Here is a 17,145-nt window from a genome sequence, read left to right on the forward strand (position 1 = left end):
GTACGTGAAAATCCAAATTTCATCGCTACCTCGGAGATGCCATGTCCCATCTCTCGTGCGCCGACTATAACACCACGTTCAAACTCACTTAAATCTCGATAATCTGCCATTGTAGCAGCAGTAACCGATCTAACAACTATGCCAGACACTTGTTGTGTTATATAGGCGTTGCCGACAGCAGCGCCGTACTCTGATTGGTTCCATATCTCTTTATTTGCATACGCATGCCTGTACCAGTTTTTTTGGCTCTTCAGTTTATAATACAGTAAAATACATATATTGGACGAGCCAATGAATTTTCAGAGATATTGACCTTATTTTGGCCTAGAAATCAGTGAACTTCCCTCTTGTGGGGAGAGCGTCTCAACATCATGGGTCCTCCGGAAAAGTGCACTGAAAGTGCGGGAAAAATCACTGCACGCCATTTTAGCTCAGTTTACATGAGAAATGAAAAAATTGGTTTCTTTCACTTGGCAATAGGGAAAAATCACAAAGGATTATGGGAAATCCACAAGAAACTGCAAAAATCCACCAATACAGTGTATATGAAAGTTGTCTTGCACACGTAAACAGGATTTTAAAATCCAGTTTTTTAGGAAGGGGTCATTCAAGTATTATGTCAGCATCGATGGGGTTTCCGATTTGCTGACAGGGGAGGGGGTTTCGGATGATGCTTACATCAACAACCACCCTTTACGAAAATATGAAATATTCTTAATGCCATCTTATTTGGTGTGCCAAAAACGAGAAAACTCTTTCGCTAGTTAACTGAACTAACATTCTCCCTAATAATAAATCTCTTAAAGAGCCACTTCAGCTATCTCTAAATTTTGTATCCTTCAAGCGCTCAGGAAATGTTTCCGGGCCGCTTAAGTGCTCTGGATGTGCTACCAAAATGTGATCTCTACATGTGCTAAGTTTAAGTGTTCTGGAACTGTGTCGCGGGTTACTTAAGTGATCTGAAAATGTGCCATGGGCCCCTTAAATGCTCTGGAATTGTGCCACAAGTCATTTAAGAGATGTGAAAATGTGCTGCTTAGTTCATTTTTACAAAATTAGGGTTGGGGACAAGCCACATCAGATAACCTTCAGGGTCACATTTGGTCCACGGGTCAAATGTTTACTATATGTGGCTTAAAGGGTGGGTCGCAATGAATTTCTTAAAGAGAAAAAGAATTTGAGTTTTTACCCTTTAAATAGTGTTGAAATTAACAGAAATCGATTAAATAACAAAGGTATTTTCTTTCAAAATTATAATTAAAAAAAAATTTTATATTGAAAAAAAAAATTTTCGTCGGGGAGGCGCATGAGCCCCCTATGCCCCCTCCCCTGCGTGCGTTTCTGATCACACCAATATGATACGGCAGAGTGCTAACGAAATGTTTCTGACAAGGTGGGGGGAGGGGTCAGAGTTTTGATAACTTTTGGTGACAAGGGGAAAAGGGGTCAAAAATGGCTAAAAATTTGCTGACGTAATACTTGAACGGCCCCAAATGTTCCAGGTCTGATTTTGGATATGTCGTTGAATAATGATTTTTCTGATTAAGAAACAATATACAAAGCTTCTGTTGCAACACATAACAAGCATTACACAGTGACAAACATCATATTAGGTTCACAACAGGTACATGCACATTCCCACATGTACCAATTTGTTAGAAATTTTGCAGAGAAATGTGAACTAGGTGCATGTATAGTTTAGTAGTGATAATCTAAACATGTTCTTCAGGAATGAACCCTCATATAACAGGAGGTCATTTTATGCAATAGCCAATCAAAGACGAGAGATTCGATAAAACCTTCAATGAATCTCACAAAGAAAGTTAGACTCGATTCTACATGAAAATATGAACCAGCCAAGACAACGATAACAAATTTATGTTAATTAATTCACTATATGCAGTACTTTTACGTGTGGACAGATTGGCCACAATTGCTGCACACGTGATCCATGTGGCTGGCCGCTGATGACCTGATGAACAAAAAAGTAAATAACTATTTTTTTTAAATAATTTAGAAAATTAGCAACCTCTTCTGCATATTTATGGTAGGTCTATAATTTATTTTACACAAACACTACTTGTGAGTAAGGGGCCTGTGAAGGAGAGTGGACTCATGATCCTTCTTTAAGCAAAAGACAGGTTTTCCACTACAAATGATATCTCAGAAATAGTTGAAAAAAAGATGGATAGGGAAAGGCGATTGGCTAGAGCAATAATACTGGGTTCCATGAGAGCATTGTTGGGGTTCGCAAGAATCAAATGTGACGGAACCCCAAAATCCCGGAACCCTGATAGCTTCAGAAATTTTCTTGTTACTGTTTCACCTGAAGAAATTTTTTATTTTGATTTGTGTTGAGAACATATACTCTAAAAATGTTTGGGATAATTTGATCAGTAGGAGACAAACAATACAATAAAACCTCGTTAAGTCGTCACCTTAATAAGTCGACACTCCGGTTAAGTCGTCATTTTTCTTCAGGCCCTTCCAGCTCTCATAGACAACAGAGTTATTAAACCCTCATTTACTCGTCGCTAATTTCGGTAAACTCAAGCTGGTGGAGTCTCCGTGAGGGTATGGGGTGTGTGCAGTTGGCGTGATATGGGACCCCTGATACGTCTAGATACGACTCTGACGGGTACGTAAGCATCCTGTCTGATCACCTGCACCCATTCATGTCCATTGTGCATTCCGACGGACTTGGACAATTTCAGCAGGACAATGTGACACCCCACACGTCCAGAATTGCTACAAAGTGGCTCCAGGAACACTCTTCTGACTTTAGACACTTCCGCTGGCAAACTAAATCCCCAGACATGACCATTATTGAACATATCTGGGATGCCTTACAACGTGCTGTTCAGAAGAGATCTCCACCCCCTCTTACTCCTACGGATTTATGGACAGCCCTGCAGGATTCATGGTGTCAATTACCTCCAGCACTACTTCAGACATTAGTCGAGTCCATGCCACGTCGTGTTGCGGCACTTCTGCAGGCTCGTGGGGGTCCTACATGATATTAGGCAGGTGAACCAGTTTTTTTGGCTCTTCAGTGTAGTTGCATCATGAACTACTGATGAAGAATTAAAATACTAAAAATTTTAAATTTGATGTCTATGTAGAATTGATGTGCAATAGAGTTCTATTATGAAGAAAAGCTACTTATTCTAACAGTTGCTCCGTTAGTGTAAATTAAAAATTACTAGTATAAATCAAAGTGTACAGTACATTTCACCACAATAACTTAAGTAATAAGAGATTAAAAAAAAAAAATTGCTATTATTTTTTCTTTCGCAATCTATAATTTTTATTAATATTTTTATTTTGATTCATACTTTAATAAATGTCATATTACTTTAAATTTATATGACTTTCACAACATTGCACATTAAAACTGATGTCACTCTGCGTAAGTCGTCACTCCGCTTAAGCCGTGATAGTCTTTCAATAACTTGAGGTGACGACTTATCGAGGTTTTACTGTATTTGTGTTGGCTCCTTTCCTCCTACTAATTCTCACACACAAGTCCTTCAGACAACAGAGATAAGACTTCCTGGGAATTGGTGTTCCTGAAACTCAAGACCTATATGCGGATTTTGAGGGCCTTCCTCCAAGGATGTCGAACTTTTGAATTGTTTCTTTGCATTCTGTGCTCCTCCCCCATCTCTCTTCTTATTAGGATCACCAATTGAGCTTCATGATTTCAGATTTTAATAACTTTTCTGAATAGCAAATCCTAAATAGCAACAGTAAGACAGAGAAAAGGAAAAGCTTTACTTTCTAACTTGCTTGAGGTTATACTGAATCAATAAGCTTTCTGGATATTATGCAGAGGAGAACACAAAAAAAAAGTGTCATTTCTCTCCACCGTGAATACAACCCCAGGACCTCTTGCATACCAGGGAAGCCCACTGACCATTATAACATACAGAGACAATCCTTTTTTCCTTAAAACACCAGTAGTGCAACTTGCTGAGTAGACACATTGCAGTCTATTTTTAACTTCAGCTAATGCCCTCCAGGTGGCGCCAGTAGAAATGGATGAGGATTTTTTGTTTGGCTAAGATACATGAAATCAATACGCTTTCTGGATATTATGCTGAGGTGAACAGGAAAAAAAAATCATTTCTATCCACTGGGAATCAAACCCAGAAACCTCTTGCATACCGGGCAAGCACACTGACCCTTATACCATAAGGAGACAATCCTTTTTTTTCCTTAAAATGTAATAATGGTATAATGGTCAGTGTGCTTGCCCAGTATGCAAGAGGTGCTGGGTTCGATTCCCGATGCAAAGAAACATTTTTTTCCCCCCTGTTCACCACGGCATAATATCCATAAAGCCTATTGATTTCATGTATCTTAGCCGAGCAAAAAATCATCATCCATCTCTATTGTCCCTGAGGTTATTTTTCCCGGTCTATATAAATTCTTTACCACAAAATGGTACGGTGTTTATACGACGTTCAAGAAACCACGTCAAAATGTGTCATAAAGGCGGAAATCTTAAAAATCTGAAAATGTCCTCCCAAATAGACCTCAAAGAAAATATCACAAAAATTTGATGGTTTCAATTACATTTTTTTTGTTATATAATAATCATTCTTGAGAAAAAGTACCCACAAAAATTCAAAAATTTTCAAAATTACACTATAAATTATATACTTAAATACCTGTAATTTGCATCACATCAACATTGCTTAAATCTTGAGCAATCTTATATTGTTCTCCGGAAAATTTGATAGAAAAAAAAAATTTTTCATTAAAAAATATATTTTTTGTTTTGTTTTCCATATCTAAGCAAACCATATAATATGCATCGAGTCTAGCTAGCACTTTAAAAATTGTCTAAAAGAAAAGAATCAAAATACTTCATCAGTGTTTCTCAAACCATGAGTCGCGGCTCTCAGGGGCACCGCCAATCTTTTTCAGCAAGCTTGACAAAATCAATATTTTTGTTAAAAGGGTGAAATAGCCAAATATTATGAAAAAATAATTCTGTCCCGTAAAATATAGACGATATAGTCACACCATGTGTAACTCAGAAATATATTTTTATGACATTTCATCTGCCACAAGTGAGGATTCTTGTTCCACAGAGCGAACAAGGGGACTTTTGGAACACCTTGTATGTTGAAGAAATGTTCAAAATTTGTTAAGGGTTCTGCGGAATAGTCTTGTAATCATGAAGGGTTCCGCACGAGCTTTCACGTTGAAAAACCCTGACCTAGAAGGTGCAATAAAATAATGACAATTAATGCCTTCCTCCCCTCATGGAGCATTTGATTAATTGCATGATTGCTGATTGCCAGAGCAGCCTCCATTCATGTAAGAGGATGTCATATTATTATTGGCAGACATTTTACATTCATAACTATGACCTCAAATTTTCCCAAAATTTTTTTACTATTTATATTATATATAAAAATAATTTCATTCAACACATTAACCATATTAGGAGAAAGCAATTGAAGAAAAATAAATTCATTAAGAATACAAATAGTAAGTCAACAAAAATTATGAAATTTTCTACATTAATCGGTGAGAGAAAATCATGCTTTAGGTTCAATTATCTAATCACATCCCCCCCGTCTTCAATCATTTGCATAAATGTTTGAACCATAACTGTAGCAGGTTCAGTATTGCTATGTAGCGATCTGATAACTTCGTTTTGGCGAGTAATATTTTGTTGTTTTTTTTGACAATGTTTGAAAAAAAAACTAACAATTTCTGTGAATCATACAAAAAAATAAAAATCAAAGTCAATTTTGCAATAATATAATAACAATAATATTTCAACCAATTATGTAAAGGAACCCATTTACCTTCCAGTGCCTTTTTTTTCAGCATCATTTCTACCTCTATCTACCAAAATATCTTCTGACATCGAACGGTGATGCAGAGACAGAAGTTGGTCACTGGAGGAACAGTCCTTACCATCTGAAAAAAAAAAACAATCTCTTGCTATATAAATTATAATTTTTATTACTTTATTTGGGATAGCAGGCAACAATATATAACATCAGTTGAAAAAACAATTAAACAAGGAGGGAGGCTAACTATTGGCTTTGAATACAAGTGAACCTAAACTTGGCTATGTGCAAGGAAATTAAGTGTACCATACATTTAAAATGGCATTTCTGAAAGTTTTTTTTATTTTTTATTATAACATACAAACATATACATAAACACATTCAACATACACTTTTGATCTCAAGGGACATGTCTGTCCTTCCAGTAGGTCTACAAGGGTTTCTCCGCGGATTATTTTTCTTAGCAACAGCCTGTTATGGTTTAGGTCGGTTTATAATTCTTCAATATAAAGCTTTTTTTTTTTTGTATTTATGTAACAAAGAAATTTTACATACAGATGGATTGTATCATGTAGTTGTATTATTGTTGTAATATAGATTCTAGACTGGTATTCATAGAAAATGTGAATATATTATTATTAGATCTCACGTCATTATTTGTATGATTGATTGTATGGTATAGATTCATTATTTTTGGAGCAGTGTATCTATAACTCTTTTGAAATAATGTTTTATTTGTTTTCTGCACTTCATATATGTTATTTAATCTAGAGGATGTTCTATTTTGTTTCATTTCTAACCAATTATTGTTTGAGAATGAAAATTTTATTAGTCTATAAACATAGTTTTGTCCTATAGTTAGCTTATGGCATTCTGTTTTGTTGGTGTTTATTGTGGTGCTTGTTATTTGGGATCTTATCTTGTTATATATATTATCTAGTTTTTGTATATCTGTTTGATATGCACAATGGAATGAAATTGTCTTTACTGACGAGTCACGCTTCTGTCTGCAACACCACGATGGTCGGATTCGAGTCTGGAGACACCGTGGAGAGAGGATGCTGAACAGCTGCGTTATGCACCGCCACACTGGTCCTGCACCGGGTATTATGGTATGGGGCGGTATTGGACATCACTCTCGCACTCCTCTAGTATGCATTGCCGGTACTTTAAAAAGCCAGCGCTACATCTCAGAGGTGTTGGAGCCAGTTGTACTTCCTTACCTTCAGGGCTTGCCCACAGCCATATTTCAACAGGATAATGAGCGACCACACGTGGCACGCATTGTCCAAAGGTTCTTCGTCAATCGCCAGATTGAATTGCTTCCCTGGCCAGCTCGCTCTCCGGATCTTTCGCCGATAGAAAACATGTGGTCCATGGTTGCTCAACGATTGACCCAGATTACATCCCCAGCTGCCACACCAGATCAACTTTGGCAACGCGTGGAAGCTGCTTGGTCTGCTGTACCCCAAGAACACATCCAAAGTCTCTTTGAATCAATGCCGAGGCGTGTGGCAGCGGTGATCTCCAACAATGGCGGCTACTCTGGCTACTGATTTTGGCAGGAACCACACTTCACAGAAGTCTATAAATTTAATCATTTGATGCTTGGTCAACATGTTATCTACAAAATAAATATTGTTGCGATATCTCTTGTCTTTCTTGGTGTTGCAATTTGGGTGGCCAGCAGTGTACATAGTCAAAAGCTCTTTTTAAATCCAGAAATATCGTTATAGAAAATTTATTGCAGTTGAACCAGGTATTTAAGTAATTGCACAGCTCTAAGATGGCCATTTCTGTATTCTTACTTTTCTGAAACCCATATTGGTTAGGAGCTAAATAATGCTGATAATTAAGAAAATCTACGAGCTGTTTTTTTATGCACTTTTCTATTACTTTTGAAAATATTGGAAGAATTGATATGGGTCTATAGTTTAGTAAGTTAGAGTTTTCTCTCTCCTGATTTATAAATGGGGTGTACTATACCATACTTTAAATCACTATAAAAGACTCCTTCCATTATAGATGAGTTAATTAGGTTTTTTATTACATCCACGTGATAATGGGCAATTATTTTCATCATCTTAGGGGTTATTTGGTCATATCCACTTGCTTTATTAGTCTTCAATTCAGACATAATCTTATCAATGTCATAATCGTTAATTTCGAAGTAGTACATAGAATTGTTAGAATTAGTCATTGTTTGGTCATCTTCACAATTACAGACTGTGTTTAATTCTATTTCTTCCAAGTTTCTTGTAACAAAGTCTTCGTTAAATTTCTTCGCTAAATCGTTATGGTTATCACAGATAGAGAGTACATTTTGCTTTGCACTTTTATTAAGTATATTCTGATTTATACATTTCCATTGCATTTTTTTGTTATTCTTGCATTTCGTAAAAGTAGCTCTGATATATTCCTGTTTTATTTTTCTAATATACTTTTTCAGTTCCTCATTGTATTCTTTGTACTCTTGCTCGTATGACATAATAGCTGAGTACTTTTTGTACAATTTTTCCTTATGATTTATTTTATTTATTATTTCTTTTGTGATCCAGTTTTTTTTACTTTTTTTGGGTTTCATCTTGACTTGCTTCGTCCATAGATTAGAGTTTGATTGTATGATATTCACGAACCATTTGTATTTATTTTGTATACATCTTTCTTCTAGGACACTAACAAAATTTATATTTCCAATGAATTTTTCAAATTTATCATAATTTATTATTTTTATATGTTTGTTTTTTTCATTTTCTTCTATTTTCTTTTGTATAAAGTTTATGTATCCTAATACTGGATAGTGATCTGTTATCTGAGTTTTATATACTGTGAATTTTTCTATTGAATTTATTTTTGATCTATAGAATACATGGTCTAAACATGTTTTATTATTATTTGTTTCTCTTGTTATGTTTTTGTGAAGGGGGACCAGTCCATTTATTGCGATTATGTTAAGATATTGAGAAGTTTCGTTATCATCTCCATGTAAATTTATATTAATATCACCCACTGTTAAAGTATTTTACTTCAATTTCTGTAAATTTTGTTCTAATTCATCATTAAATTGTGAGATGGAAAAAGAATGCAAACGGTATAAGAGTAATAAATCAATGTCATAATCAGGGAGGTATATACATAATTCTTCAGCAGTTAAAAATTTAACATTTTTTTTTTGTATTGATTTGATATTTTTATTTATATACATTATTACTCCCCCGGCTCTATTGTATGTTCTACTGTTTATATAGCAATAGTAATCTATTATTCCTTCAAGATTGTCAATATAGTAATTATAAATAATTCTTCACTTTCAATCCATATTTAACTTAGGCATATGATATCTATTAATTCATTTAAAGTTCTAAGAAATACCACCAGACTGTCAAAATTTGCTCTTATACTTTGGATATTCAATGTAAGAAATGTCAATGTTGAGTTTGGTTCACTGGGGCAGTTCATAAACTTTTTTGCTTCACTAATGTCCTCCAGACGTCATTGGTCCTGCATCTCAAGAAAGTTCTCTGCGTTCATTTGTACTGAGGCTTGATTCTAACTTTTGCGAATGTTCTTGGTTTGTTATCCTGATTACTCTTGAAGTTTCATCCCTCCGGAGAAATATTTTCCCTTCCGTGCAGTTTATTTTTCGTTTGTCTAGCCAGGTGAAATAACTTCTTGTTTTCAATGGTTAGATGTTCGTTCACGTATATTCTGACATCTTGAAAGATCGGGTTTATTTTATCTGCTGTAAGGGTATTCTGTCGCTTAGCCTTTTGTATCCAGATGTTTTTTGATGTTTTACTATTGAATCTTACTATGGTTGGTTTGGGTATATTGTCATTTCTTGTTGGGACTCTGTGAGCACTTTCAATTTTAGTTTTTTTCAGGTATTTCTAGTTGTGTTTTTACTGCTTGAATTATTTCTTGTATGTTATCATTTGGGTTTTCTGGTATTCCATTTATCTCAATGTTATTTCGTCTCATTTTGGTTTCCAACTCATTCATATGAAATTTCCTATTTCTGCTTTCATGTTTTTATTTTCCATCTTGAGTTCTTGATTTTCTCTGCTCATTTGTTGAACCATTTCTTTCAAGTTTTCTACCTGCTTTGAAAAATCTTCCATGCATTTTGAGTTGTAATCTATAGACTTTATAACCTCCTTCACTTCATTTTCCATTGCTTCTTGTTTATGTATAATTTTTTCTGTGACATGTTGGATGGTTTCCTTTACTTCCAGTTTGAAATCACATATGATTTTTTCTATCCTGTCAAAATTGTCTTGCTGTTTATCATTCACAGTTGTGGCTTCTTCATATTGTTTATTTTCACAGATGATTCAGTTCTGCTGAATCTACGCCAACCCGAAAATGGTCGACAGCATCAAGGACGTATACAGGATCCACCTGTGGGGTGGGGAAGACAAGAAATTCCTTCCAAGAAATTTTGAGTTACCAGCCTTCAAAAAACATTTAACTTAATAGAAATTGATTAAAATAACAAAGAAATTTTCTTTTGATACTTTAAATATTTTAATAATAAATTAAATAATTTTTTGGTTGGCTTCAGCAGGAGGCACAAACCCTCTATACCCCCCCCCCCATGCGTACGGCTCTGGATGACATATAATTTAAGTACCTTTATTTCTGTTCCAACATCTCAGGAAAAGATCAGGAAGTAAGACACAGAAGTACAGTATATAATCAGCGCAAAGAAAATCTGATGTTTCTTAATGCATAATCCATGGGTTCTCAAACTGTGCGCCATGGCACCCTGACAAAAGTTTTTCGAGGAGACTTTGTTAAACTGCTCTGGGGAACCATAAAGAAGTGTTGATTGTGGGAGGGGTGCCAAGGGTAAAAATTTTTTGAGAACCCTTGGCATAATCTGCTAAATACAAATAGAAAAATAGAGTGAATTTTAGATCACCTGTGTTTTTTTTCATGGCGATGTTTTGATGCAATACCTCCAGATGAAGTCATTTATGAGGTTTGATTTAATCATATAATGACTGACTAGATATTCTTTAAGCTGGTTTCAAACTAGTGTGCTCATGTGTTACATGGGGGTTATAAATAAGCCTAGTTAAAAAAGCATCAACCCAAATGGATGCAAACTTATTGATGTATCATTTGATCTCATCCTTAGGGGCGCGGTAGCCCGGTCGATAAGATACTCGCCTAAAGTACCAAAGGATGTTTAGAGGTGTCGTGAGTTCGATACCTGGTTTGTCCTTGTCAGAAAACTTTCCTGATACAGGGGTAGAAGAAAAAACGGCAACTTGACCGCAGCAAAAAATTGCTACCACAGGGAGTCCCCCCCATCGAGGGGTTAGCGCACTGACCCGTCGATGAGTATAAAAAAAAAACAAGCCTGCCGTTCGAAATCGGCAATAAATTGTAGGTCCCGGTCTAATTAGTCCTTGTGTGCAGAAAATGACCGTGGTAAGACAAAAATGATCAAATAATCTAATCTTTATCAATTTTGAAGATCACTTATGTACGTACATGTATTATACAGACTAATCCAAATTGTTTGTCGAGAGGACAATCATAGAGAACCAAGCAACGGGCAATTCTTATGAATTAAATACATTGCAGTTTATGTTAGGGGAAGTAGCGAAAGAAAGTATGCTCCAGGAACCCGGGAACGTATCTGCTCGTGTTGCTAAAGCAATACCAATCACCATTTGAACATAGCTCAAATATTGCATTGAAAGCGTTTTTTTTTAAATTAAAATTTTTGATGACATATCCTTGGGACGCTTTCCATGTGAGGTGCTGCATAGCTGTAGCTCTTTTTGTTTGCAAGTCATTTCAGGTCCAAGGGACTTTCCCATATACCCTGTACATTCATTAAGCATGAGAATAAAATGAGCATCATAGAATCTGAATACCACAACGGTAGTCACAGCAATAGACGTGAGACAGTACGTTTCATTGCTGATTACAAACAGATCTCAACCCTTTGAGTGGCATTGGCAAGCCCAAATATTTTGTGAAGTTAATCCCTCTCTCACAGTGGAACACTTTCCCTATACCAATGGTTCACAAAGTTTTGTCCCTTGCCTAATTCATGATTCGTCAGAGGCTCTTCAGGATAGGTTAATAGCTATTTTCCCGTATAAAAGAACTTCAAAGCATAAATAGGTGCACAAATCAATATCGCAAGCTCGCAGCGACACCCCACATAAAGGTTGGCGATGCTTCTAGAAGCAGCGATGCATACTTGTAAAAAGCTGCTCTATATCTATTGCTTTTTCATTACTTTATACTCATTTACTGCTGAAAATCATAAGAAAGCTTATTGCTATTATGCCGTGTAAAAGGGTTAAAAAACATCAATGAATAGTCTCGTCAATGTACTTAAAAAGTAAAAAAAAAAAAAGTCTCTGAGAAAATAAAACTTGTAAAATAGAATAAAAAATAATAATAAATGCAATAATGACAGCTTTGTTACCTGAAGTTTATACCGCAAAAAAAATCAGACTACAGAATCGTTTATTCCAGCGCTATTACCAAAATTAAAACTCAAAGCTCAACATACATAAACAAATACACAGACACAGAAACATGTATTTTAAAAAAACATCCTAGTAAATTGAGATGCTGTATATTGAGATTCAAAGAGGAAGGAAAAATGGTTCGATGTTTGTTTTTAAATTTTTCCCGACTTCTGGCAGTGTGAGGAAGAATTTAAGAAAAAAAAATTCATAAATGACTTCAAATAAAGAGAAAAGGTACACAACATTTTAATTATCACCATGAAGTTATCGTCGAAAACACCAGGAAACCTCTCCGCTACTACTTCCAGAACGCATGTGAATAATCATTTCAGCATTCTATATTTACAGAAGACAAATCTCAATGATGATTCTTGTGTATGAAAGAAATGATGATTCGATAAATGAGATCAAACACTGATTGCATGCACCATGAAAATTGAGACAAAAATGCCTCGTGCATCTCTTTTCTGCGCTTACACGCATACATAAATTATACATCATGTTGTACAACGGAAAAGTGAAGGAAATTTTTTTAAGTAATTAAGAAAAAGTATTTTAAATCCCTATATTTATTTTAATTTGCATGTTTTTTTGATTACTTTTCCACACTTTTTGCCAATGGTAAAAGCCACCACCCATTCACCCCCATAGGCGTAAACTTGTATCCGGCCCACGTGCCCAAGCCCCTCCAATAATTTTGAAGGACCGGCTCAGCCCCCGCCCCAAAAAAAAATTCATGTGGATAAGTTTTCATATTTGGCTCAAAAAACAATTTTTATGATTAAAAAAATTTTCCCAAAAAAGTTTAGTAAAAAGATCTGCTTGAAATTTTATTTTAATACTTTTTTAAAATCGCAATCGACTTGTCCCTGGCTTTCTTTTTTGTAACAATTTGTAGTATTTTTCTCACGGTCAACGACACTCGATCTCCAATTATCATTCTCCCTCTGTACCAATCTTAGCTGCCCGAAGGCATGCATCTATGGATGATATCTGAAGACGATATGGGGTGGAGGTGCTTTGGTCATTTCTTGTTCTCTCTGTCAGAAAACTCAGAAGCATCTCTTCTTTTATTTGAACGTGACCCTTGGGGAAGGAGGCTTCCAGATGATGCAGGAGGAAACAAAAGGTTAAAAAATAGGCCAATAATGATTGAAACCAAAACAAGTACACTCCGAGAGCCAGATTTTACTTATAGAGTTCGGGCCAAAACATTTTTGACAAAATACTAAATGACTAATAACACTGAGACAAATAAACAATAGCTAAATGAAATGCAGTGAAACCTCGATATAACGATTGCGGACCAAGAAAAAATATAGTTGTAGAAGGATTATATCGAGAGGCAACATTATCATCACATGCCCTGAAATTTTTGTTGCTGTTGGCATCTTTTCTGAATCAGCTGTGTTAGTACATACCACCAAAAAAATGCGCTTTTGTGTATTTATTCACAGCAAAATAATTTAATTGATTAATTGATAGATAAAATTCATTTGGATGTATTGCCCCCCTAAAGAACTTAATTGCAATACGCCGTGGCATGGCCCTCACATCCTGTAGCAGGGCGCCTAGGCTGGAATCTTTCACGGGCCTCTACATAGTAAATTTACAGAATGAAAAATGAAAAAAATGACAAGAATCATCCCAGACCCCTGGGATGGAGCCTTGTCAGCCCCACCAATGTTGGGGGGGGGCAAGCACAGAGGCGCCCACATGAAGAAAACATTGGGGGCTGAAAGTTGCTGGTCGTCCCATACATTCGAGACTCAAGCGTGTACGCAGGAGAGAGGGTGCATTGCATTTTTTTTTCAGAAATTATTGGGGGGGGGGGGGAGGAGGCGCTTCAAATGGCTCTGTTGGTCCAGGGAAATTAATTTGAAAGAAATTTAAGTTTTATTTGAATATCAGTATTTCATCAGTCATTGCAGAAAAATAACGTGCGGCGTGTAAAACGCTGTGATGTTTTCACAAAAACTTTTGGCCCTGGGCAGCAATTTTGAGAGGATGGCAAATTTTAGGGGAAACAAAAACTATCTTTCAAAGTTATAGACTTTGGAGGTGATCACTGTGGAGGTGATATAAAACTACTTTTGTTTCAGCCCCCCCCCCCCACATGACAGCAATTATCTACACTCTTAGTTATGACCCTGTTCGCAGCACCCAAAAAATGCTGCAACAAACAGATTGGGAATCACAGCCCTATAAAAATGCAGTACAGTATAGTGTACATTCAATGTAATTTACTGCAAAGTATCTCTCAGCAATGGGCCCCTACGCCATCGAACAAGGCTTCTGGATTGAGATGTTTTGTGAATACCAGGACAGTATTTTCCCAATTCTCCCCCCCCCCCATCTATTGCGAATTTATATGGTAAAAATCGGAAAACATTTTGAGACTCCAGCCACGAGCACTGTGGGACCTGAATTCATGGGAGAGCCATGTGGCTCACCCTCTGGAAATGAGTGATATACAGTAAGACCTTGGTATAACCTCGACCACTCTTACCATCAACACACCTATAATGTCAGTTTCTTAAAATCCTGCTAGCTTAACTGCCAAAAGGGTTTATTCCAGGGTTGGACAAATCCCAGGTGCCAGGTCACCATGGCGACTGGAAAATCTGTATTGGCGCCTAAAATTTTGTAAATGTGATTGCTAAATCAGAATCTAGGGATGGCTCAAAATGTTATGATTCCATGTCTGCTAACATGGAAAGGAGCAGAGCCGCAACTAGAGAGAGCAGGGGGGTCTGGTGCTCCGGACGCTGGACCAGAATGGGAGTCGAATTCACCCTTTAACTGCTTCTTCTACTAAGGGGCGCCAAAATTCTGGCTTGCCCCAAGTGACAAAGTATCTAGTTGCGGCCCTGGAAAGGGATCATCAATTCCCAGAATGGTTGAAAAAAGATTATTTAAGACACTTTTCTCATGAAAGAACCATGCTTGGCTCCTGCGGAATTTGGCTTAAATTCCTCTCTAATTTCTGTCAAGCCCTGTATTTATTTATGTTTTATGATACAGTGTATATTTCCCTCAAAATCAAATGACATTTCACTTATTTAAGATTTATTTTACACTCATATATTGAGTCATATATATCAGGTTTTAAACTAGAAAAAAAAAAAATTTTTTTTTAGTTGCACAAATTTCTTAATAAAAAAACTCGATTTAAATATTGTTACTCTCCCAAGTACGCAAGCTAAATGGAGTTTAAGTTTTTCTTAAATAAATTTTAAATATGATTGTGGTAAGTTTTATTGATTTATTGATATGTCTAACAGAAAAAAAATTCTTTTACTATGCTTTATTGATTATAAGTATTAGAGGGCTGCAAAATACTGTATCTCGATTGTTTTTGAAGATTCTGAATAAATTACCATTGAAGAAAATGCTTAAAATGTATGAATTTATCAAAAATGTGTAATATTTAATATTGCTTACTTTTTCTGTCAGAAAACTGTGCAAAATCACGAGGAACTTGAGTTTTTTCATTTTTTCTTGTAATACAACATGTTCTACTAACAGAAGGTTATACTGTACATGCACAACTGAATGTGGTCCACACAAACCATAAAATACTGTGGAACTGCCTATCTCAACATTTTTGGGGTTTATTTTCAGGGTAAAACAAGGATTTTACTTCAATTGGCTCCAAACAAAACTATTCTCCCCGTCTATAGCAGATTTCTTTACCACTGTAATTTCTTTATATTCCAATTAGGATCACCTATGAAACTGCTTCTGTCGGCGTCCCTGTTTCACTGATGGCCATCCATTAAGCACAAAAGCTTTTACCAAAGCCCTGACCAGAGGCGTCAAAAAGAATGTACATATAGAAACGTCCTCTCCACTTGTCAATACAATATTCATCGAAAGACTGGTTATTTGTGGAGATGAAGATTACAAGGAAGAAAATTCATCACTGCCCCTACGGGGACTCGAACCCCGGTCTCTCGCTTGCCGGACAAGTGCTCTACCATCTAAGCTAAGGAAGCAGATAGAATATTTCAACCTTGGAGCGTATATATATGTTGAACCGGTTGGAGCGTATATATATTTCAACCTTGTTACCGGGGTTCGAGTCCCCGTGGGGGCAGTGATGAATTTTCTTCCTTGTAATCTTCATCTCCACAAATAACCAGTCTTTCGATGAATCTTGTAAAAAGAATGTAGTTTCTTTTCTCTTCTGCGGGAGACAGCAGGGGGTCCCCATGTGGACGGATGCCTTCAGGTGACATATTCCCCACATAAAGCGACACGCATACACTCCCCGTCCTTCTTTGGAAACTGATTTTTTTTTTGTCTTCCCTCTTTCTTTCTCCCAAAAATTTCCGCCCTCATTATACTGGGCTCCAGCCTTGGGGGCCACTGTTTTAGCAAGCCTTCTCAGGGCCCTGGTACATAGTTTTTCATAGGGGGCCTCCCTTGGAAGGGTAATATTCAAAAAAGGAGGGGAATTCGTTCCCATATTCTCTTCTCATTTTGCAGAATAAGAAACTGTCAAGGATTTTAAAAAATGTGCAAAATAAATGTAAATTTTGTTTTTGTTGGTGCCACCCATTTGGTTCAGGTTCCTGGAGCATTATGCCGGTTGCCTCAGTCTAGTTTCGAGCCTAGGAATTACCATCATTTTTAGTTTTTCATGCTATGAATCCATTATCTGTGTAAAGTCTGGCTTTAGGGACCCGCCAAAGATCCCAGGCTAGAAGCCCTTCTCCAGTATGTGGGAGTTCATGGCCCTGCTCATAGCCCGCTGAGTGGCCCCCCCCATCAGTAAACACACCACTAGATGCCACGGACGGACTGTAACTAGGGGTGAAGATCATTTT

The 17,145-nt window shown here is 36.5% G+C and overlaps 1 protein-coding gene across 4 annotated transcripts in view; it reads right to left on the reverse strand.

The window, feature by feature from the left end:
* Positions 1–17,145, reverse strand: part of LOC149080452 (receptor expression-enhancing protein 1-like) — a 239,189-nt gene that overhangs the window by 15,975 nt on the left and 206,069 nt on the right. For all 4 annotated transcript variants that reach the window (XR_016193584.1, XM_089239565.1, XM_089239567.1 and 1 more), the window contains one exon: positions 5,826–5,940. Coding sequence is in view for 3 of the 4 variants with exons in the window: in XM_089239565.1 (XP_089095691.1) it covers positions 5,826–5,940 (115 nt within the window). In the remaining variant the exon portion in view is untranslated. The remainder of the gene's footprint in view (positions 1–5,825; positions 5,941–17,145) is intronic.

The sequence above is a fragment of the Pholcus phalangioides genome, unplaced genomic scaffold (genome assembly GCF_987345545.1).
Source record: "Pholcus phalangioides strain wild (caught in Gottingen) unplaced genomic scaffold, Ppha-v1.0 ptg000011l_1, whole genome shotgun sequence".
In the NCBI taxonomy this organism is placed as follows: domain Eukaryota; kingdom Metazoa; phylum Arthropoda; class Arachnida; order Araneae; family Pholcidae; genus Pholcus; species Pholcus phalangioides.